At 38.5% G+C, this 24,636-nt stretch overlaps 1 protein-coding gene across 9 annotated transcripts in view; it reads left to right on the forward strand.

Moving 5' to 3' along the window:
* The first annotated feature begins 3,495 nt into the window (after nucleotides 1–3,495).
* Nucleotides 3,496–24,636, forward strand: part of DLG1 (discs large MAGUK scaffold protein 1) — a 295,589-nt gene continuing 274,448 nt past the window's right edge. For 4 of the 9 annotated variants that reach the window (XM_060099330.1, XM_060099335.1, XM_060099336.1 and 1 more), the window contains exons 1-4: nucleotides 4,009–4,412; nucleotides 4,872–4,921; nucleotides 5,947–6,078; nucleotides 23,466–23,632. In XM_060099330.1, coding sequence (XP_059955313.1) covers nucleotides 4,903–4,921; nucleotides 5,947–6,078; nucleotides 23,466–23,632 — 318 coding nt within the window. In that variant the 5' untranslated portion in view covers nucleotides 4,009–4,412; nucleotides 4,872–4,902. Of the gene's footprint in view, nucleotides 3,616–4,007; nucleotides 4,413–4,668; nucleotides 4,754–4,871; nucleotides 4,922–5,946; nucleotides 6,079–23,465; nucleotides 23,633–24,636 lie in introns of those variants that run through there. The other 5 variants (XM_060099338.1, XM_060099339.1, XM_060099334.1 and 2 more) reach the window with 4 other exon arrangements.

Below are 24,636 nucleotides of genomic sequence, written 5' to 3' on the forward strand. Positions count from 1 at the left end.
AAAGGGAATTGATTTCAACTTGTACCTTCTATTCTGATAAGAGTTATCTTTGCAGAAGGAGGTCAGTCTCAGTACCACTAAAAATGGGTAGAATGGATTCTTGATGTAGATAAAATGGTACTAATACCACAGCAGGGACAGAAGTTTCAAGCGCTTAGAACTCCCATCTCAAAGGTCACTTAGTCCAATCTTCTGTCCTGGGTATCTACCTCTCTCTGACAAGGAAGCCTTGTTGGATTCTTTCAGACTCTTCTTGATGGGAAATTCCTACCACCTTGGGGCAGGTCTTTGGAATTTTGGACAATTATGACAAATTACATTAAAGAAGAACTTCTTGTGGCCCTGTAACTTTCATCCATTAGTTTTAGTACTGTCCCCTGGCTACACAGAATAAGCTTGTTTGAAGATTAAAGTCAAGCTCCCTAAAGCCCTCTCTTTTCTGAAAAAACTGACCCTAGATTCTACAATTGTTCCCCTTGGGGTAAGGTTTCACATCCCGATTGCTCGGGTTACTCTTTTCTTTCCAGATGCTGGTTGTCTAGATCCCTCTTAAAGTGTGCTGCCAGGAAAGGCCTGCTGAGCTTTTCCTGGAGGTCTAAACCACCGTGGTCACTTTTATCATTCTCAACATTGTTCCTCTTCTTGTAGCCTAAGCTGGCATAAATGTTTTGACAGCATCATGTCCTTTCCTTTTATTGATTACCGTGGCACTGACAGCATACTACCACTTGCCGGAGTGAGAGCAAAGGACGCAGTAGAGTTTGGCAGGACCTGAGTACTTTTACAGAAGATGGGCTGGGGACCTGGATAGGGGAGAGGACAAAGATAGAGATGTGGAGCTACAAGGGTGGCTTGGGCAGAAGGATTATTGGGAAGGGAAAGTTTAAAACTGAGAAACAATTTTTTTGAGAATCAAATCTCTGACATCTCAATAGAAGAATGGGGGATTTGAGCCTTTCCTTGTATCCTTTGACTCCCTAAGGCTTTGAAGCTATTTGAAAGGAAAGTTAACCTGGAGCTGGAAAGTTTAAATTGTTACATACATTTTTTTCATTATTATTATTATTTTTAATGAGGAGGTTGGAAAAGTAATCAGATTCTGTATCGGGTCTTAGTTGATGGCAGCTGCTACCTGCATAAAGTAAGGAGAACTTCAAGGAAATAAAAGTTGTTTGGAAAAATCCAGATGTCATTGCTTTGTATGTTGTGATGATGTGGTAGACAGCCCCTAATGATTCTTACCTCCTGGTATTCATACTCTTGAGGCTGATCTAAATAACAAATAGGAGCTTGTGGAAATGATGGAATGTTACTTCTGAGATTAGGTCAGAAAAGATGTGGCTGTTGCCTTGCTCTCTCGGAACACTTGCCCTGGAGGAAGTCATCTACCATGTCATGAAGCCAGTGGAGCAGCCCTATAGACAGCACTTCTTGGTGAGAAACTGAGGCCTCCTGCCAACAATCAGAGGCCTTGTGAGGAAGCCATATTGGAAGAGCCTCCTTTAATCCCAGTTAAGCCTTCAGATGATTGCAGCCCTGGTAGACATCTTGAGTATAATCTCTTGAGACTACAAGCCAGAACCATCCAGCTAAGGTCCTCCTGAATTTCTGATGCACAGAAAATGTGAGATAATGTTTATTGCTGTTTTAGTTACTATGCTACTGAGTTTTAAGCTACTAAGCTTTGAGGAATTTGTTATGCAGCTATAGGGAACTAATACAGATGGATAGAAGGGAGGAATGAAGAGTAAAGGTCTCTCATTCAAGGCCTGGACTTGTCCTGGCCCCCAAGGGTGGAACAGGTACTAGCTTCATTCATTCATGTCCATTTTGGACACTGCTGACCACATAGGGCTAGAAGATGACAAGAAGGAAGGGCTTCATGTCCTCTTATCTCCTCTTCTTCCTCCCCCTCCTTTTTGTTTTTAGGAGAGGACTAGGAAGATATTGAGAACTCACACAAATTTTGGTTTTGATTTTTCAGTGGTCCCTGAGAAAACCTGTGTTGTTCTTTATCCATTTGTTACTAGGCTGCGGGTCCTTGAGAGCAGGGCTTAGATCTTTATTTCTATCCCCATTGCCTGGCAAGTGAACATACATGAACAATAGTTGAAATTAAGGGGGTAGGTGAAATCCCTCCCTCCTTCTGAATTCTGCAGAGATTCCATTCTTAGAATGTTCCCTTAAGTGGAACCATTTCATTCACAGTTCATCAATGAAGTCTTGATAATAATAGCATGCACGCCATCAGCCATTTTCACTATTAACTCTCCCCATCCGCCATTTCACTATTTTAAAAATCCTTCTATTTCAGCTCTTTGGTTTTAAGAGCTTCCTTTCACTTTTCCATCCCATTTCTTCTCTGAAATGCTGCTTTAACTGTTACTCAAGCTCCCATGAGGCAGGAGAGCATAAAGAGATTTGCTACCAATATACCAGCAACATACTACGGTCAAGTTGTCCAAACTCACAGTGAAAGGAACCTTGGACTGGGGCTATGAGAGTTAATTCTGGGCTGCTGTCACTAGTTAGCCTATGTGTCCTTGGGCAAGTTGCCTCCCCTCTCTGGACATCAGTTTATCTTACACTGAGACAATAGGTCTAGATGAACTCTTAAATCGCTGGGTTCTCTTAACAATTTAGGATTCAAAGGTGCAATCCAAAAGTGAAACCCGCATACCTCTGAGCAACTGTTAGGATTACAGTACAAAGCTCCCCGGACTTGCCTTTATTAGCCCAAGGATACTGCCTCGGTGAAAGGCTATCTGGTTTACTGGCAAGAGCCTTCCAGTGTTGAAAGACATGATCACCGTGGTTCCAGTTTTGTCACGAACTCTGGTGATCTTAGGCAAATCCTCTCTGGACCTCAGAGCAGTGAGGTCCCTGCTAGAAGAGGCTCGAAGACCTGGGAGTGACTTGGATTGCTTTTCCCGATTCTCTTTCGACAACCTGGGAGGCTCAGCCCCAGAGCAGGGTCCTGGCCGGCCAGTAGTCCCGCTTCCAGTTGCAAACGAAACTTAAACTAGCCGCGGCAGCTGACTTGCGGCTTGGGAGGAGGGAGCTACAGGTGAGTTCTTAAAGGAGCAGCCAGAGCTTGGGTAATACCTGGAGCTGTTGACTGGGCGGGGGTTGAATGAATGAGTAAAAGAGGGAACCAACTTTCTCTTCCCATCCTTAAATGCATTCATACTTGGAATTAATCACTCAGACTTAAAAAATTCTCTAGTGAAACCCTCAAACTCTTATCAAATTAACTAATTTCCCTATTTTACCTACCCTTCTTTAATTCAATCCCCCCAAAACTTTTTACCGAGGGGCTAATAGTAACTTTTAAAATATTAGTACAAAGTGTAAGAGTGCAGAGACGGCACCCCTCCCCCCCACCCGCCCAAACGCCACCCTTTTCCCTCCTCCCAGGCTCCGCCCTTTCCCGCCCCCTATTTTGGGTGGTGCTGATGATTCCTCCCGGAGAACGCTTTTCCAGGTTGGGGATCCACCCTCGGGGGTGCCAGGCACGTGTTTAGTGAGGTTAAAGGTTGTCTCGGAATGTGTGTCCTGGATCTGGCGTAGGTGAAGTCACGTCTCTCTTCCGACACCCTCACCCTTCCTGGCCTGGTGCGTTAGTCGCTCAGAATCGCGGGACACACCGGTGGGCTAGGGAGAGGTAAAGGCGGGCTCTTCCAGGGCCCCCCCGGGCCACCTGTAGAGTCTGTGTGTCAACTCCTTTGTCCTCAGAGCCACTTCGGTGGCCGCCTCTTTAAGCGAGGAAGTGCACTTAGATGCTCCCCGGGTCCCCTTTTGCCTTCCCCAGCCCCCTCCTGGCCTTCCTCTCCCCCAACCTAAGGTAGCAGCGCTGGGAGCCCGGGGCTCGGCGCGAGCCGCCTCCTCACTTCCCATTGGCTGCGAGCGCCGGGAAAGCGGTCACGTGGGGGCGCGGCAGTCCAGATCCAGGGACGCCATCTTGGCGGAAAGTTTGGGGGGAGAGCGGTTGGGGGCGCGGAAGGAGGCGAGGTTCTGGGGGTGGGGCGGCTAAGAGCGGAGAGGGCGAGCGGGCTAGCGGGCAGCGGCGAGTGTGGAGGCGGCGGCGGCGGCCGAGGAGGAAGAATAGGCAACGGGGGTGCGGCCGCCGAGGGGAGCTCCTCCCCCGTTCCCTCACCCCCCTCTGCTCAGCTCCGCGAGCCCCGGGCGGGGCGGGGGGACGTGGAGCGGGGCAGGGCTGGGGAGCCGCCCCGAGACCGCCCGGGGCGCACCCCAGCTCCGAGCGCACGCCACTCGCTGGAACTTTGTGGCCGCGCCGCAGGTGTGGGGGCCCGCGGAGGTGTGCATGTGGGGCGCGAGGGCGTCGCGGAGAGCGGCCGCTGCCCTGTCCGGCCCTCGCTGGAGTAGCTCGGAGGAAGCGAGCAAGGAGACAGGCAAGCGAGAGGAGGGGGCCCGAGCAGGGCGGGGTGATCAGTCCAGCTGATCCCTTCTCCCAGTGCCCTACAGCCGCTGCTGGCTTAGGGGCCAAGGGTCGGAGAGCCTCTTCAGCCCCCCAGTAGCAGGTGGGGGGTATGTATACTTATGCCGGGGGAGGCTGGCCCCATGTCCAGGCATTTAGTGCCCTTTGGAGAGGGGGCAGCTTTCGAGGAGAATTTGGCATCTTGCTTCTATTTGCTCTTACATTTGCAGGGGAACCCAACCTTAGATAAAAGCTTTCTGGATTGACACTGCTGGATTGTGCGGCTCTTCCTTTCACTTGGGAAAACTTTGCCAGGTGGGCTTTTCCAATAGGGCTAGGAGTTTTTCGATTTGAGAGTTAGGGGGAAATGCTAGTTTAACCTCGATTCTATTCTAAATTTAGCTCTGTTTCTTTATGTTTTGTGTTCCTAAAGGTGTGTGCCCTCTTCCTGATTCTGGAGAACAATGCCGGTCCGGAAGCAAGGTGAGAATTTATGTCGGAACTCTTCTGTGGGTGTCTCTTGCTTTTCTGTATGTCTGTTTTGTGATTGCTATGTTTTAAAGATGTTTGTGTAACTCTGATGAGACATCACAGCCCTAGCCTTACTACTTAGGGAATCTAAGCCTCACATCATTCAGACGATGGAAACACCTAAATGTTTGTCAAGCTTTTTTCCTTGACATCTCTCTAGTGACTGGAGAGGCAATTAAATTGACATTTTCCGTCTGAAATGTCTTTTTAAAGATTCTGTATTGGTGTTTTAGTATTTCATTTTATCGTTCTTACAAAACACTTTTGTGAGCGAATGTAGGATCCTGGCTAAGAACTAGTTTTGAAGCACGTAATATTTGAATTATAATGACAAATTGTAGATATTCTGCTTTTGTATATCATATCAGCTGAAACAGTGTTACTAATACTTTGATCAGATGATCACTAGTACACATTTATTACAAACTGCTCACCTTCTTCCTTCATTGTAACACGTTGAACATTTTTTGGATCATTCTAGGGAATATATATATGTGTACATGAACATAGTGGCATGGATTGACTTGGAGGATGTTGGGAATTGTTTAGGTGCCTTGCAGAATCATTTGCTGCATAGCTAGTTTGTAATACTTTCTTGTAAATATATAATTTTTAAAAAACTTTTTATTCTTTTGGCTGGTTGGGTCTTCATTCCTGCACGCGGGCTTTCTCTAGTTGCAGCAAGCGAGGGCTGCTCATTGCGGTGTGTGGGCTTCTCATTGCAGTGGCTTCTCTTGTTGCGGAGCACGGGCTCTAGGTGTGCGGGCTTCAGTGGTTGAGGCACGCAGGCTCACTAGTTGTGGCTCGTGGGCTCTAGAGCGCAGGCTCAGTAGTTGTGGTGCACGGGCTTAGTTGCTCTGCAGCACGTGGGATCTTCCCGCACCAGGGATCGAACCCGTGTCTCCTGCATTGGCAGGCGGATTCTTAACCACTGTGCCGCCAGGGAAGTCCCTAATCAGACTCTTTTTTCTTTTCAGATACCCAGAGAGCATTGCACCTTTTGGAAGGTTATCGCTCGAAACTAAGCCAAACAGAAGACAGACAGCTCAGAAGTTCCATAGAACGGGTTATTAACATATTTCAGAGCAACCTCTTTCAGGCTTTAATAGGTGGGAATTAAAACTTTATTTGTGCCCATTATGTGTCAGCTAGGTGTAATGCTGCTCTGAGTTCATTTATTTTAAACTTCAGAGAGTGATATACTTGGTTCTCTGTGAGGCATTCAATAACTTGAACATCCAGTGAGTTGTGTATTTTGATACTTAGGCCAATATTCTTTCCAAAAGTATCTAATAACAAAAAAAACTTTCAGTATGATTATTTCAGTGGTCTTTGATAACAGAGTTTAACATCCTAACATTAAAAGATGAAGAAGTTGCAAAAATGTTTCAGGATCCAAAAAGTAATGACTGAATAACTGTTAGCTTGTTTCTGTATTTGACTTGCTATTTGTCTGGAATCCCTGAAAATGTTTGAGGATTTCTGCTATGTTTAAGAACATTCATTCCCTTAATACAGACCTCTGTTTAAACTTGGCATTCGTGAAGTCAGAATTTTAGACCTGGAAAATGATTTTACAGATGATCTTGTCTAATCTTACTTTACAGGCAAGAATATTGAAACAATTTTATTCTTAACTGTAACTTAAATTTGGTGTGGTGCATTGTTTTAAAGGAGAACTGAATACATACATAGTCAAGAGTGCTGAATTCTACTCCTGACAGTGCTATTGATTAAATGATATGGTACAAGTCATTTAATCTTTTCTAAGTCACTGTCATCTGTAGCATGTGGGTGCAATGGAACAGTGGTTTTTAAGCCTTTTTCTAAGAAGTAGCTAGACCCCTTTTTAATGCAAGATCTTATATTTTGTACATAATCCCCAATATATAAAACAGGATGCTCTGCCTCTGGCCCTCTTCTCTAGGTACCTTGAAAAGTATACAAACCAGTGAACTAGAAAAATTGTCCCTTTCAACACTAAGAATAAAATGTGTTTTTATTAGTCATTGGCTATATGACGTATTAAAATAAGACATATATTTCATTGTATTACAACTTTTTCCTCAGTAACTTCAAAGTAGTTACAGCCTTATATCTATCTATTGATGGAGTAAATTTTGATGTGGCTTGAGGGCTACTTTCAAGTTAATGTATCCTGTCAAATAACTTATTGGTAAATTGATACTATACTAAATTAGTTTTAGAATTAAAGAAGACTTTAAAGAAGATCACTCAATACATCTGAATAATTTTTTTAACTTTAGCATTATTATAGACTTTTGAAAATATATACAACAAAAGAGAGAACAGTATAATGAACTAGTATGTTATCTGTCACCCATCTTCCAAAATTACCAACATTTTGCCTTTTTTGTTTAAACTGATGGACATTTTTTTTTTTTTTTGTGCTACACGGGCCTCTCACTGTTGTGGCCTCTCCCGTTGCGGAGCACAGGCTCCGGACGCGCAGGCCCAGCAACCATGGCTCACGGGCCCAGCCACTCTGCGGCATGTGGGATCTTCCCGGACCGGGGCACGAACCCACGTCCCCTGCATCGGCAGGCGGACTCTCAACCACTGCGCCACCAGGGAAGCCCCTGATGGACATTTTTTACATTTGGATTTCTAAGCTCTGAGGTTTAAGGTCCAACTGGATGATCAAATTGGATTCCTCTGAAAAAACAGAAAAGGAAGGGAAAAATCATTTTTAGTTGTTTGGTTTTCTAAATCACCATTAAACCTAGGAGTGTTTTATTTAGTAGGGTCACTGTTTAGAAAAAAATAGTATGACTTGTATGTCTTCTTCTACCTTTGGACATAGATGGAGTCCTCTGTGTGGAGTCTGCGACTTAAAATTAAATGGTTAGTGAAGTAACCAAACAGAACCTACACTTAGATTTCTCCATAGATTGGAGGTAGATTTACTATGTTTAGGGGGATTTTTTTTTTTTTAATGTATTCTGCCTTGCATGTTTTGAATGTATTTATTCTTATGCATAATTGAATTCTGGTAGAGTTAGTTTTCAAATTGTGAGTTATATTTGTGAATCTTCTTTGTCCTGTATAATTTTATTGGTTGTGAATTTACTTTGATATTTAGGATTACTTATATTTTAAGATTTTATAGAATGTGGGATCAGATTTTGGTGTAAGAAAAGTAATAGATTTTAGGAATTTTGAAATGGGTAAATTTAGTATTTTGGGTAAATTTTTGTGTTTCCATACTGTAGTTGAATTAATTGTTGACACTACTAAATTAATAAATGCATTTTTTGGTGCATGCTTAAGTTGGGTTAATGTATTAGTCTTTATTCCTTTTTTTGAAAATTTTTAGGTCAGTAAGATTTTTTTTGCTTTGCACCTGTACCATTGGTTTTGAAACAGTGTGGTAACGTACTTTAATCCTGTAAATTACCCTAAGCTAAACTAGAGTCCACTGTGTTCATAGTGTGTACTGAAAACTTCTGTGTTAACTGTGTTTTCCTTTAGTAGGTAGCACTCTATCCTCTAAGGTGATACCTGTGGACCATTGGATTAAAGGAGACATGGGGTCTTGACCACTAATTGTTTGAAAGTCCTATGGTGCTTAGGTTTTTGACTTCTAGAGTTTGGAAATCATTTCCTTAGGCTATAGTGAGTTATCTAGTTACTTCTTTGGACTTGCACTCTGCAGTGGTTATTTATTGATTGATTTCTTGAATCGGTAGTTTGTATCTGCTGTTTTCATGCATTTAAAAAAACTTTGTGTGAGGCCCTAGGGGTTTGGTGTTACAGAAATGTTGATTCCCCCCCCCACCCCGTAGTTGATTTATTATTAAGATTAGGTTTCTGGTACCTTCGGGTTATTCAGAGGAACAAGCATGCACATATTGCACTACATCTGTTCTAAGATACCAGTTTTTAAAAATATTGGTATCTCTGAATTTGGGATGCATTTTTTAACGGATATATATTGGCATTGGTTTTACATCCTTAGTGGCATGTGAAATAATGGTGCATTTTACAGTTGATATTCTCCATATCAATATCCTCAATTCAGTGAAATATGGCAATCATTGTTCTTGCCCTGATGCTTGGTAGTATCCTTGAAGGATGGCTTAAAGATTTTAAAATCACTGAAAACAGAAAAGGTTTTATTAACTTTTGAGTTTCAGCTAAGTTGTTTCTTTAAAGGTGAATATTTAAATTATAGCTTAAAAAAAAGTCCATGAACTATACATTTGTTTAAAGTTTATACCCCAAACATCTGGTGATTATTTTTGTATAAATGGGAGATAAAGTCTGCCTAATTTTAATCCCTGATTTAGGTGAGAGCAGATTGAAAACTAAATATATTTGATTTTTGTATTCTCATTTTGTGTACTCATATTTGAAAATTTTGTGAGTAAAATAGACTGGATATGGTTTGATAACAGTCAAAGCTCTGCTCTCCAGGTCCATAGTGGTTTGAGGTCATTTCTGATTCTTATGTTTGTCTGGGATCTGAGAGGACCTCGGTAGTCCTCAAAGATTTTGTACCAATCTAGACCCCTGGGTTTACTTACGGGATAAGAGAATTCATCTACTTTCCTTGTGCACAGGAGCAAAACCTGGTCTCAAGATCAGGCTGGCTTTAGAGACTTCAGTGAGTGAGTCATTTGATTTGTATATTTTGTCTGTGATAAATAGCAAGCTTATTTTAATGCACTATTTCTGCAGATATTCAGAATGAAGGTGGGTTATGTAATAAAACTGTCCATTTCTGAGATTTTTTTAGCTTCTAATTCATTTATTGTTGCTTTATTAACTAACAGTTTCACTTGCCCTTGTAAACATGGTGAAGGACATTTTAAGTTTGGAGGTACTGAGTATCAAGTGTGACTTCTTTTTTATTTTAATTGTAAAAAAACATAAAATCTATCATCTTAACCATTTTTAAGTGTACCAGTCAGTAGTGTTAAGTACAGTCATATTGTTGTGAAACAATTCAGAACTTTTTTATCTTGCAAAACTGAAACTCGATACCTATGAAACAACAACTCTCCTTTGCCTCCTCCCTCCAGCCCTTGGTAACCACCATTCCACTTTCTGTATCTATGATTTTGACTACTGTAAATACCTCATATAGGGAAATCATAAAGTATTTGTCTTTTTGTGACTGGCTTATTTACTTAGCATAATGTCCTCAAGGTTCATTCATGTTGTAGCATGTGATAGGACTCCCTTCCTTATTAAGGCTGAGTTATATTCTTGTGTGGTGGGATATATGTATATAAATGTGTGTGTGTCAAATTTTTGTTTATCCATTCCTCCATTGATAGACATTTGCGTTCTACGTCTTGACCATTGTGAACAGTGTGGCTGTGAATGTGAGTGTGCAAGTATCTCTTAGAACCTGCTTTCAGTTCCTTTGAATCTACACCCAGAAGTGGGATTGTGGGATCATATGACAGTTACATGTAAAATGTTTAAAGAACCACCATAATGTTTTCCGTAGAGATTGCACCATTTTATAATCCCACCAATGGTGCAGAAGGGTTCCAATTTCTCCACAGCCTTGCCAACGCTTGTTATTTTCAGTTTTTTTGATAGTAGCCATACTAATGGATGTGAGAGTATGACTCCTTTTTAAGTATGTAAGAAGTAATAATGGCTAACATTTATTGAACACTTTCTCTGTGCTAATAAAAGTATCTCGTTTAGTCATCATAATCCTATGAGGCATATATTCACTTATGAGGTGATTATACTATTTTATAGATTAGAAAAAAGGGGAAATGAGAGATTATGTAGCTTGCCCAAGGACTCTCACATAGTAAATCGTGGAGCCAGAAATTGGACTCAACTAATCTGAGTCCAGAGCCTCTTTTCACCTTCAACCATTAGGGTGCTCTTTATCATAAGTTGAGCATTTTAATGTGAATATTCTATAACTGTTAGTCATATAGTATTTAAAGCGTTGGAATAATTTATTTTGGACACTGGCCTGACATTTTTTCTCTTTCTAGTGTGTGAAACAATAAATTGTAAGACAAGCAAATTATAATACATACTTTAAAATTTTATGTACTTTTCTCTTTGGGAATTGAAATGGCTTTTTATTTTTTTATTTTTTTGCGGTACACGGGGCTCTCACTGTCGTGGCCTTTCCCGTTGCGGAGCACAGGCTCCAGACGCGCAGACTCAGCGGCCATGGCTCACGGGCCCAGCCGCTCCACGGCATGTGGGATCTTCCTGGACCGGGGCACGAACCCGTGTCCCCTGCATTGGCAGGCGGACTTTCAACCACTGCGCCACCAGGGAAGCCCCCGAAATGGCTTTTTAAATGTACGTTGGTTTAGACAAAAGCCTGAGTAGGTTTCACTATTGTGTATTTTAATTTATAAGAACATTGTACTTAAATATAGTGATAAAGAACACTGACAATATGTTTAACATAGATGATGATCTGTAGGGTCAGTGTTTTTATTATTTATTTATTTATTTATTTTTTTGTGGTGCGCGGGCCTCTCACTGTTGTGGCCTCTCCCGTTGCGGAGTACAGGCTCCGGACGCGCAGGCCCAGTATCCATGGCTTACGGGCCCAGCCACTCCGCGGCATGTGGGATCTTCCCAGACCAGGGCACGAACCCGTGTCCCCTGCATCGGCAGGCGGACTCTCAACCACTGCGCCACCAGGGAAGCCCAGGGTCAGTGTTTTTAAAACATGGTTTTTAAAATAGTTTTTACTTTGAAGGAGAATGTTTGTAATGATGGAATGATGTTTATAATGATGGAATTTACACACTTTGAAAGGTATTTACTTAGTTATCAAGGTTTACAAACTTCCAGCTATAATGGTAAAATGTCAAAGTTCCTTAGTTTTTTTGTTTATTATTGGTCCCAGTGATGTTATTTTTTAGTCTGTTGGTAACTTTGTGCACCTGCGTGTGTGTGTGTGTGTGTGTGTGTGTGTGTGTGTGTGTGTGTGTAACTTTGTAGGCTAGGTTTGAGAAAGGAAAGCATTTATAACAGGATATGGATCAGACTGTTGACTAAAAATTATGGAATTGGAGGAAGATTTTATTAACTTTTCTGTTGGTGGTTTTGATTGAATTGGATTGATATTTATTTGTTAATAGTTTTACTTACTCCTGCTTTGAAGCAGTGCTTTGATTATGCTGAATCTGGTTGAATTCTCTTTAGAACCTTGCAATCACAGAGCTGTAAAAGCATCTATAAATATTTCTTCTAGTCTAAGCTATTTCATCTATGTAGGGATAAATTTTTTCCTACTAAAATTTTCCTTTTCAAATTATTTTTCCAGTACACTATCCAGGCACTGCATTTAGTTGTTATGTCTCTTTAGTCTCCTTTAATCTGGGCACATTTCCACAGCCTTTTGTCTTTTATGACATTGACATATTTGAAGAATACAGTTCCCCTCTGCTCTTATTTTTTTTATATATAATGTTTCTCATTTTAGGTTTGTCTGATATTTGCTTGTGATTAGACTCAGGTTATGTATTCTGTATGGTTCTGTACGTCCAGAGGTACATGTTGTCTTCTGCCCTTCATTGGTAGTGTTAATTTTAATCACCCAGTTAAGGTGTTGTCTGATTTCTCTGTAGTTACTTTTTTCCCCTTTGCAACTTCTAAGCAATATGTGGGGGAGACACTAACACCTTGCATGTACCCTGTTCTTTAGCAAAATTTCCATCTAGACTTAGCATCCATTGATGATGCTTGCCTGGATCAGTTTTTACTATGTTGAAAATGACAGTTGAAAAATTATATATGTATTTTTAACAGCAGCACTTTTCTACAGTTTCGAGCTAACACTTGGCATTTTACTGTGATTAAGAGCACTCCTCTCCCATTTATCTATCTAGCTACTTACCTAGCTAGCTAGCTATCATATTTCTTTCAGTGGTGGATAATTTATTACCATCCTTAATGATTTTGGTGTTCAGATTGTGTCAGATTTGCCTAGTAGGAGGCTTCTCAAGCTTGCTCTTATGACTTTATGACATGCCCTCATTTTTTTTTTTTTTTTTTTTAGCACTTTCTTGCTTTTTGGCATAACAAGATGTTCCAGGTTCATCTTGTACATATCCTGCCCCAGCCTTAGGATCAACCATTTCTTTGAGAAGCTCTGTTTCCTTTTGATACATACCTTGTTTTAAGGAATACCATGTGACTGTTAGTCATACAGTATTTAAAGTGTTGGAGGGCCTCCCTGGTGGCGCAAGTGGTTGAGAGTCCGCCTGCCGATGCAGGGGATACGGGTTCGTGCCCCGGTCTGGGAGGATCCCATATGCCGCGGAGCAGCTGGGCCCGTGAGCCATGGCCGCTGAGCCTGCGCGTGCGGAGCCTGCGCGTCCGGAGCCTGTGCTCCGCAACGGGGGAGGCCGCAGCAGTGAGAGGCCCGCATACCGCAAAAAAAAAAAAAAAAAAAAAAAGTGTTGGAATAATTTATTTTGGATACTGGCTTGACATTTTTTCTCTTTCTAGTGTGTGAAACAACAAATTATAATACATACTTTAAAATTTTATATATTTTTCTCTTTGGGAGTCAAAATGGCTTTTTAAATCCATGTTGGTTTAGATGAAAGCAGAGTATCTGTGCCTCAGTAGGTTTGACTATTGTATATTTTAGTTTATAAAAACATTGTACTTTTAATTAATTAACTGATAAAATTTTTCCCTCTGAAATGGCAGGGTTATATTTCATTGTTTTTTAGCTTTCTAGTTGCCTTCTCTCTAACCCTCCAAAATGGAATTTATAAACATTTAAGGTCAGATACATGTACTTTATATAAAATATTATAAGCAAGAAAATTCTCACACCAACACCTGCTACTTCTTCCATAGGGTGAATATCCTTCTAGAATGCTATTCTTGTGTATATATACACACTTTCATTTTGCAAAACAAACTCCCTACACAAATAAAACATAGTATAATGGTTCCTACAATTCAGTGGGAATTGATACTTAAAATCAGTGTATAAAGACAAAAATATCGAATTAAAATTATCCTTAAACATTCTTCAGGAGTTTAACACTGTCTCATTAACTACAATACAGTTGTTTTTCCCCGTCGTGGAAAGAAATCATTGATTTCAGCCAAGAAAAATCTTTTTTTGGTTGCTGTCGGGTCCTCACTGCGGCAGGCGTGATCTTTCGTTTGCGGTGTGCGGGCTTCTCTCTAGTTGAGGCGCATGGGCTCGGTAATTGTGGTGCGCGGGCTTAGTTGCCCCGCCGCACCTGGGATCTTAGCTCCCCGACCAGGGATCCGTCCCACGTCCCCTTCATGGGAAGGCGAATTCTTAACCACTGGACCACCAGGGAAGTCCCAAAAGCATTGTTTCTTCAGTTGATCAACAGGTGAAGTAGTTGGCTTGTGTTTAAGTGACCTCTTGTATTAAAAGCACATAATTCTAGAATCACATTTAGCACAGTGAGATATAGAGAGATGCTATGAAAATGGAGACTACCTGAGGGAACAGTCTCCTCCCTTCTCATTATTTATTTGCTGACATTTACTTACTAGGTGGACTGATAGGTAGAATTGCCCTTTTTTTGGTGGAAAGAGGTGCTATGGTTGAATTTGCTTAAGTATATACAGTGTGACTTCTCTGTGCTATACATTTTAACTTTTTCTCCCACAAAGTTTATCATTGTGTACCTTTCCGTATCAATGGATTTGTACCATTTAAAGACCGTATTTCACTGTATAGATTTATTGTAGTTTTATTAATGATTTCCTAGGAGCATTTAGGTGTATAATTTTTCTGAATTATAAACAACATTGCATTTGTATATGCCTCTCTGTTCTGCATCCTTGATTATATCCTTTGGGTAAGTTCCTAGAATTTTGAATTGCTTAGTAAAAGGGGATGTGCAGTTTAAAAAGGCTTTTGGGGCTTCCCTGGTGGCGCAGTGGTTGAGAGTCCGCCTGCCGATGCAGGGGACACAGGTTCGTGCCCCGGTCCGGGAAGATCCCACATGCCACGGAGCGGCTAGGCCCGTGAGCCATGGCCGCTGAGCCTGTGCATCCGGAGCCTGTGCTCCGCAAGGGGAGAGGCCACAACAGTGAGAGGCCCACGTAACAAAAAAAAAAAAGGCTTTTGATGTAATTTTTAAAATCACTGTCAGAAATGTTATATCAATTTAATTTTTTAGACATTATGTGGAAGAATGACTAATTTACTATACCTTAAGCTACGGAGTATTGTCTGTCTTTTTAATATTTTCTATTCTGATATGTGGAATACACCTTCAGTCATTTTGATGTTTTATTATGTATTTCTTTGAATAAATAAATAGCCAACGATGTAAGAATTTTCTTACATTGTTGTTTATTTTAATTTCTGTGAATTATTTGTTCATGTCATTTGCCCCTCCAACCACTTTTTGTTTGTTTGTTTTACGAGTTTAATAACAAAAACAAATTAATAAAATACATAAAAATGAAACACTAATATCAATAATCACCATTTATATAAGTGTTATAGGTAGAAAAATATGAGGAAACTAGATTCAATTTGTCAAATATTTTAATCCTCACTTTTTTTTTCATTTTTTTCTTAGAGGTATAAAATCTACATTAGAGATACCAATTCTGTCTGCCTTGCAAGTTGCAAAATAGCTTCCATTGTGTGTCATTTGTTTTTAAAATTTAATTAAAAAAACATATATTTATATATGGTTAGATTTATCAATTTTGTTGTGCTTTTACCCTTGGTATTATGCTTAGAAAGCCTTTCCTATCCCTGAGATTATAAAAAATCTTTACTATATTCAAATTCTGTCATGGCTTCTTTTTTTAACATTTAAATCCTTAATACATTTGGAAATTATTTTGAAATACAGTATGAGATTGCTTGTTTTTGTAATATAAATTCATTATTATGCTACCTTAAACATTTAAAAAATTATTAGGCTTTTAACTTTTTCAGCAGTTTCAGGTTTACAGAAAATTGGGTGGAAAGCAGAGAGTTCCCATATCCTTACCACCCCACACTCCCGTTTCTCCTCTTATTGACGTCTTCATTAGTGTGGTATATTTGTTAAAGTTGATAAGCCAGTATTAATATATTGTTATTAACTAAAGTCCATAGTTTACTGTAGGGTTCACTCTTTGCATTATACATCGATAAACTTGACATACACATTTGTTGCTTTGACAAATGTATCCACTATTACAGTATCATACAGAATACTTACACTCCCCTTAAAATCTGTGTTCCACATATTCATCCCTTCCCTCCCTACCCCCAAACCCCTGGCAACCACTGATCTTTCTGCTGTCTCTTGCTCCACCTGTTCATCTCTTTCTCCTTCCTCCCGATTCCCTGGCAAAAATTATGTTTTATTGTCTCTGTAGTTTTGCCTTTTCCAGAATGTTATATAGTTGGAATCACAAGTGTGTGGCCTTTTCAGATTGTTTCTTTCACTTAGCAATATGCATTTAAGGTTTCTCCATGTCTTTTCATGACTTGATAGCTCATATCTGTTTCAATTTAAGTTTTTAAAGACTTTATTTTTTAGAGCAGTTATAGATTCACAGCAAAATTGAGAGGAAGGTACAGAGATTTCCCATATACCCCCTGTCCCCACACATACATAGACTGTCTTATTATCACCATCTCCCACCAGATTGGTGCATTTGTCACAATTGATGAACCTACATGAGCACATCATTATCACCCAAAGTCTATAGTTTTACCTTAGTATTCACTCTTGGGGTTGTACGTTCTATAGGTTTGGACAAATGTATCATGACATCTGTCTACCGTTCTAGATTTATATTTGTATATATCCACCACACTATGCAGAGTAGTTTTACTGCCCTAAAAATCCTTTGTACTCTGCCTATTCATGTCTCTTCTACCTCCAGCCCCTGGCAATCACTAATCTTTTTACTGTCTCCATAGTTCTGCCTTTTGCAGAATGTCATATAGTTGGAATCACACAGCATGTAGCCTTTTCATGTTGGCCTCTTTCACTTAGTAATATGCATTTAAGGTTCCTCCACATATTTTTATGGCTTCATAGTTTTTGTTTTTTGTTTAATTTTTGTTTTTGTTTTTAAATGTGAATAATATTCTGTTGTCTGGATGTACTGCAGTTTATTCATTTTCCTATCGAATATCTGGGTTGCTTCCAACTTTTGGCAGTTATGAATAAAGCTCCTGTAAACATCTGTGTGCAGGTTTTTGTGTGGACATAAGTTTTCAACTCATTTGGGTAAATACTGAGGAACATGATTGCTGGATTGTATGATAAGAGTATGTTTAGTTTTGTAAGAAACCACTAAATAGCTTTCCAAAGTGGCTGTATCATTTTGCATCTCCACCAGCAGTGAATGAGAGTTCCCATTGTTTCATATTTTTGCCAGCATTTGTTGTCAGTGTTCTGTATTTTGGCCTTTCTAATAGATGTATAGTGGTATCTTTTTGTTTTAATGTGCATTTCCCTGATGATATATGGTGGAGCATCTTTTCATATGCTTATTGGCTGTCTGTATATCTTCTTTGCTGAGGTGTCTGTTAAGGTCTTAATATTTTTTCCATTAACTAAAATATTACTCATAGATTAGAGATACTACCTATATTAAATTATTACACATTCTTGAGCCTGTGTTTAGACTTCCTATTCTGATCCTGAGTTAGTACTGCCTTATTTCTTTAGTTTGAGAAATGTTTTATGGTTTGTGAGTTTCTCTGTTTAGGATGATGTAAGTTATCACTAAAAGCTAAAAAACTTTTCTCAACTTCCTTTGAGGGAATTTCTGGAATTCTGTACTTCCCTTACTCCTAGTGTTTGCAAACTTTGAATTTTAGCAAGAAAATAATAAAGAAATTTTTACTTAGATTTGGAGACTTATGAAATACATGTAATCTTAGAGATTTCCAAATAAAAAAATTTTTGTAATAGATAGGAATGATTCTCCTCAGTTCTGTTGGACTAATTAGTTGTGTTTAAGTTTAATTTTTGAGAATTTTTCTATTGTACGTGTTATAGCTTTGTGACCTTATAATTTAGATCTTTGTTCAGGAACTGCACTTGTGGGGACCCAACTTAGTCCAAAACAGTGAAAGCACTTGCAGACTATAAATGGAAAGTGAGGAATAGACTGTGATAATACTGATCTGTAGGCTCGACAAAATTAATATTTTCAACTGGGAGTCAACTAAAGGGTAGTTTCCCTCTAACGCATGTTTTAACATTCCTGCATTTTCTTGTTTTCTCTTCTTGCTTGCTTTAATGCATCATTATTTTCTAAGTAAATAATTTTTTTCAGGGTGATAAAAATATATTAGACATTTAAATTATATGTCTGGTATATATCTGGGTGAGCTGTATGTATTTTTGGATGAGTATGGGATCACTCTTGTCTATTTAATGGCAATCATTTAACTACAACTGCATTCTCTCATTTTCTTTACACTTTGATTTACTAAGATTTAAAATATAGCTATCAAACTTTTATAGAATTCTGCCTTTTTAGGTGCTTTAAATTGGAAAACTTCAGGTGTTGTATAATTTTTTTCCTCAGTTATTTCAATCTCTCGAAGACATTATGGTTGTATCTCATATTTTAATTCTCTTACTTCTCTTCCAGAAGGTATTCACTCCATTAATATATATATTTTTAAATTAATTAATTTATTTTTGGCTGCGTTGGGTCTTTGTTGCTGCTCATGGGCTTCTCTCTAGTTGCAGCGAGCGGGGGCTACTCTTTGTTGTGCGCAGGCCTTTCATTGCGGTGGCTTCTCTTGTTGGCAGAGCCACAGGCTCTAGGTATGCGGGCTTCAGTAGTTGTGGCACGCGGGCTCAGTAGTTGCGGCTTGTGGGTTCTAGAGCACAGGCTCAGTAGTTGTGGCTCATGGGCTTAGTTTCTCCGCGGCATGTGGGATCTTCCTGGACCTGGGGTCGAACCCATGTCCCCTGCATTGGCAGGTGGATTCTTGACCACTGTGCCACCGGGAAGTCCCTCACTCCACTAATATTTATTGGCTGAATGTCTTAAGTGTTCAGAGTAAGCTCATTAATTTAATTCTTTATTTTCATGAAATTGGTCTTTTGAGAATAACTTGGATTTTCAGACATTGGCATGTTGAATAGACTTCTAGGAAATAGGAGAGATTGGGATTATACTAGAATTTACCATGTTTGTTTTTGTCTTATATTTCAGTAGTAACTTCTGTTTTACTTTAGACTAGATATTTTATGGTACTCCATGTTATACTCCTGAGTTTAGAAAACTAAAGAAAAAATAGAAGATAATGTTTTGAATTCTAGAATGTTACTTTGTAGAAATGCTAATCTTGTCATAATGATAATCTAACCTTTTTTTCTAAATCTTCATAGTTATGAACAGTTATAATAATTCTCTTCTGACATATAAAATGTTGATTAACTATAAAGAACAGGGACTGCATGGGAAATATAAAATATTAATACTTGGGACTACTAAGAAAAGCTCAATCGTGTGTGTGCAGTTTTTCCAGAGGGTGCCTTTTTTGATTGGGTGCACCTTTGAAAAAGCTTCACTGATACAACTGAAGGAATTGTAATTGAGAAATAGTTTCTGAAGGAGTGTTATTATGTTGCTCACCTCCATTGTCTCGGGAAACCCTAAAGATGAAGAAATGTGGTGGACAAATGAAATAAAGTGTATAAACTTTGGAATGTTAGTCAAGATGGAATATGGGTCAAGATTAAAGGTGTGTGTGTGTGTATATAAATACATTTTTTTAAGGAAAATGATAACTACTGTGACAGACTGTCATCAGAAATGTCACCACACTGTACATATGTTAACAAATATTTCAGTACTTTTGCTTATGGTTTTAGTTAGCCAAGTATGGTAACTAATCTCTTTTTAAGTTGGGTCTTATCTGGCAATATCAGTTATCCTGACCCTAGTAAGAAACAGATATCTAAATAACTAAAATACTATAAAACCCACATATTGTATCCCATGCACTTTACTCATTTAAACTCCCCTAGACTCTCAATTCAGCTCATTTTTAAAATTGTGATAAAATATATATAGCATAAAATTTACCATTTTTAAAATAAGTGTGCAGTTCAGTGGCATTAAGTACATTTACGTTCAGTAGCTATCACCACTATTCATCTCTGGAACTTTTTCACCATCTCAAATTGGATTTCTTTACCCATTAAACAGTAACTCCCTCTTCTCTTCTTATCCCAGTCCCTGGGAATAACTTCTCTTTCTGTCTCTATGAATTTGACTATTATAGGTACCTCATATAGGTGGAATCATACAATATTTGTCTTTTTGTGTTTGGCTTACTCCACTTAGCATTGTGTCTTCAAGATTCATCCATCCATGTTGTAGATTGTATCAGAATTTCATTGCTTTTAAAGGCTGAATAATATTACATTGTTTGTATATACCACATTTTGTTTATTAACCACTCATCTGCTGATGAACATTTGGGTTGTTTTCACCTTTTGGATATTGTGAATAATGCTGCTATGGACATGGGTATATAAATATCTATTTGAGTCCTTACTTTCAGTTCTTTTGGGAATATACCCAGAAGTGGAATTGCTTTATCAAATGGTGAGTCTGTGTTTTAATATTTTGAGAAACCACCATACTGTTTTCCACAGTGGCTGCATCATTTTATATTCCTACCAGCAATGCACGAGGGTTTAATTTCTCCATATCCTTATCGACACTTGTTATTTACTGTTTTGTTGATAATAACCATCCTAGTGGGTGTTAACTCAGCTTGTTTTTTCTTAAATGTGATATAGTTAATAATGTGGATATTTGGTTCTCTAGTCCATAGGAGCTCAGCTACAGCAAATTAGAAAGGACTGTTTGATAGATTAATGTAAGACCTAGAAATGAGGTATTTCAATTGATAGTAGCAAGTTGCAAGTGAACTTTTGAAAAATTCATAATAAAGTCTAGGGAACACTTTATTCCTTGACCACACTAGATAGTAAAGTGTTAACTCTGAATTATTTTAGTCTAGATCTCTGTTGTCCTCTACCATAGCCATTAGCCATATGTGGGTACCTAAATTAATTAAACCTAAATAAAATTATAAATTCAGTTCCTCAGTCACACTAGTCACATTTTAAATGCTCAAGAGCCATATATAGCTAGTGGCTACCATATTGGACAGTATAGCTATAGAACATTTGTCACTGCAGATAGTTATTTTGGACAGCACTGGCCTAAAATTTTAAGAGATGTTATTAAAGGACAATATATCAGTATTTCTGCTAGTTAATTATAGAATGAAAGGTCACATAGAAATTTAAGATTTGAAACTTGACTTACAGTATTGGATAATAAAAATTTTATGTAGTGATGTGGGCTATTTATATTGAGACTGGTAACTAGCCAATTGATCACTCATTTAGTGCTCTTGGGAGGCATAATACTGTATTAGGAGCTCTGTTTTTTGTTTGTTTGTTTTGGGGGGGGTAAGAGATCTCTATAGACAGGTAGGGAGATAGATCTACAAATATTTATCTCCTACATATATAAAAACTATACCTCTTACATATATAGACATACATGTCCTGCTACATAAATATATACATACTCTCACACACATATATATCTTCTAGAAAAAATTTTTTTTCCCTAATATCTTCTGGAAAATAGTCTGTATTTGAGTTTCCCTGTTCTTGTCACAATGTCTTTTATAGTTCATCCCCCCTCCCCAGCCTTCCCCAAACACACACACACACACCAGTTAAGGCTCTGACATTGCAGTTAGTTGGTGTGTCTTTTTTGTTTCCTTTATACAGAAATTCTTACTTTCAAACAATTTATTTTCCCTTTCGTGACATTGCTTTCTAAAGATACCTGGCCAGTTGTCTTGTAGAATGTCTCCCTCTGAATCAGTTTTATTGATTGCTTTTCTGGTGTCATTTAACTTGTTTCTTTGTCCCCTGTATTCCCTCTGAACTAGAAGTTGATTCTAAAGACTTGACTTAGGTTCAGATTAAACAATTTTTGTTTGGTAACAGCCATTTGTAGCTAATGCTCTGAATTTGAGTTTTTAATTTTTTCCATGATGGTTATGTGAACAGTTTTATATAGTGATTCATGGTTTATAAAATGCTTTCACATACAATTTTCTGCAGCAATATTAACATCCTGTGAAGTAGGTCGATATTATTCTCACTGTCAGACCTGAGTTTTTATTAGCTCCTTATCTAGAAAGTTCTACAATTCCACTGGTTATCAAAACTAAACAGGGAGTTACTTTGTCTCTAGTATCTTCTGATTTTTTTTTTTTTTTTTTGCGGTACGTGGGCCTCTCACTGTTGTGGCCTCTCCCGTTGCGGAGCACAGGCTCCGGACGTGCAGGCTCAGCGGCCATGGCTCATGGGCCCAGCCGCTCCACGGCATGTGGGATCTTCCCGGACCGGGGCACGAACCCGTGTCCCCTGCATCGGCAGGCGGACTCTCAACCACTGCACCACTAGGGAAGCCCCTGATGTTGTTTTTTAAGGGAGATACTAATCTTTTCATCATATTGAGAAAACAAGAAATAAGTTATTCTTTCTAAGTATTATTTACAGCTTTATTTGATTCTATACAAGATAATACCCCATCTTTACTGCTAAATAATAATTTCCCTCCTTTAAAAAAAATCAACTCAAAATTATACCAGGAGGTGAATAAAAAACTAGTAGTGGTGTACTTAAACGTGACATAACTACCACTCAGAGCTTCTGAGCAGCATGAATAACCAGTGTTAATATACTAAGTTCATATAATTCCAGCTGATAGCAGAGTAACTTGATCTTCCAAATTATCCTGTGTTGCTATAAGTACATTTATCATTTCTTGCAGAGTTTTGTCATACTTTTAACTGATTATTTCTAAAATAACAAAATATTTTAACTTACTATTTCAAATATTCAAATTCAAGGCTATCTAAAAAATACTTCCTAGTTCTTTTATTTTATTTTAATGTATTATTCTTCTTTTGTTTTACTTTGGTTACAAGGCCAGTTGAAACCACTTGAGGGGTTTACATTCCCAGCCTGGATATTGGTGATACAAAAATATAAAATATCAGTGATGACTTATGTCTGCAGAATTCACAATAATGGTATTAACTACTGTCTGTTAGGAGCCGAGTGTGTGCCAGTGTGCACTTTACATGTATTGCACTGAATACTTGAAACAATTCACAATGATAAGAAGCAAGTTATCAGAGATTAAGTAACTTGCCTATGCATGTAGCTAATTGATGATGGAATAGGGATTTGAACTCAGCACAGACTTCAAACTATAAAAAGCCTATGACTTTTACACTGTGCCCTGCAGGTTCTGATGTGACTGTGACATAATAAAATGAGAAAATATTCACTGTATAAGTACATTATAAGATTGGATTTATTTTACTAATCTAGAGTAAAAATTTTGCTTTTGAGTTATGTTGTTTCAGCAATGCATAGTTTAATTAGAAAATATAAATACTTTTGAATTTTTCTTTTCCTTTCCTCACATCTAGATATTCAAGAATTTTATGAAGTGACCTTACTGGATAATCCAAAATGTATAGATCGTTCAAAGCAGTCTGAACCAATACAGCCTGTGAATACTTGGGAAATTTCCAGCCTTCCAAGCACTACTGTGACTTCAGAAACACTACCAAGTAGCCTTAGCCCTAGTGTAGAGGTAAGATAAAAAAACTTTTCCTTAAGCTATTTTTCAGTGATAAATTAATTGGGGCTCCTAAGTTTTCTCATTTTATTAAAGTGGATATTTTGTGGAAGTATCATTTATAATAGAATAAAAAGGATGGGATTAAAAATACTTTTGAAAGGATAAGCTCAGAATTTCTGGTACCCCTGTCTTAAAATGTTGTGAATGGTTCAAGGTCTGAAATACTTGACTATTAAAGTATTACTTTAGTCTTACTTAGTATTATCAATGCTTCAGGCTTATTAATATTACTTAAAGTATATTACTTTATTAAAAATTACTTTACATGGTAAACCTTACCACTAAGGTAGACCTTAGTGAGGCCCCATCTGTGCAATAATTAGATGGAAACTACTTTGAAAAGATGGTTTTGCTCTGGTATTTTTTCTCAGAAAGCAGTTGCTGCATTTTTCCCTTATTGGCTTGAAGGATTGCATTGTTAAATCTCACTAGAGACTGATAAAGAAATCTTAAGGACAGCATTGGTTTCTCTATTTTTTTTTGTAGCTAAAACTCTTATTTCTTTGAGTTTTCATAACTGTTTTAGTCATGTTCTTTTTTTGTTGTGATCTACTGTTGCTGGTAGATATGACATAACAGAGATATGAAGCATTTTGTAATGAGGATTCTGTCTGAGGAACATTAGTCATTTGAAGGTGGTTGTCTGACTGACTTTGATTCTAGTATCTTACTGCTGGAGAAGTGCCTGGAAAATTGAATCAGGGAAAAGTAGTGGTAGGCAGCAACCAGACAGCCGTTTGGTAATGAAACAGATTCTCAGTTTTCTCTTATATTAAATAACAGAGCTATAGAATTTTAGAGCAGGAAGAATCAGAGAACATCTGATCCCTCCCCTTCATCTTAAAGATGAGGAAACTGAGATCCAGAAGAAAAGGAATGACTTGACCCAGCTTATTTGGCTAATTTGGGCAAGTTTACCTTTGGATTTTAGGCATCTTAATACCCATTTCACAGTT

This window comes from Mesoplodon densirostris, chromosome 5, assembly GCF_025265405.1.
Source record: "Mesoplodon densirostris isolate mMesDen1 chromosome 5, mMesDen1 primary haplotype, whole genome shotgun sequence".
Lineage (NCBI taxonomy): Eukaryota > Metazoa > Chordata > Mammalia > Artiodactyla > Ziphiidae > Mesoplodon > Mesoplodon densirostris.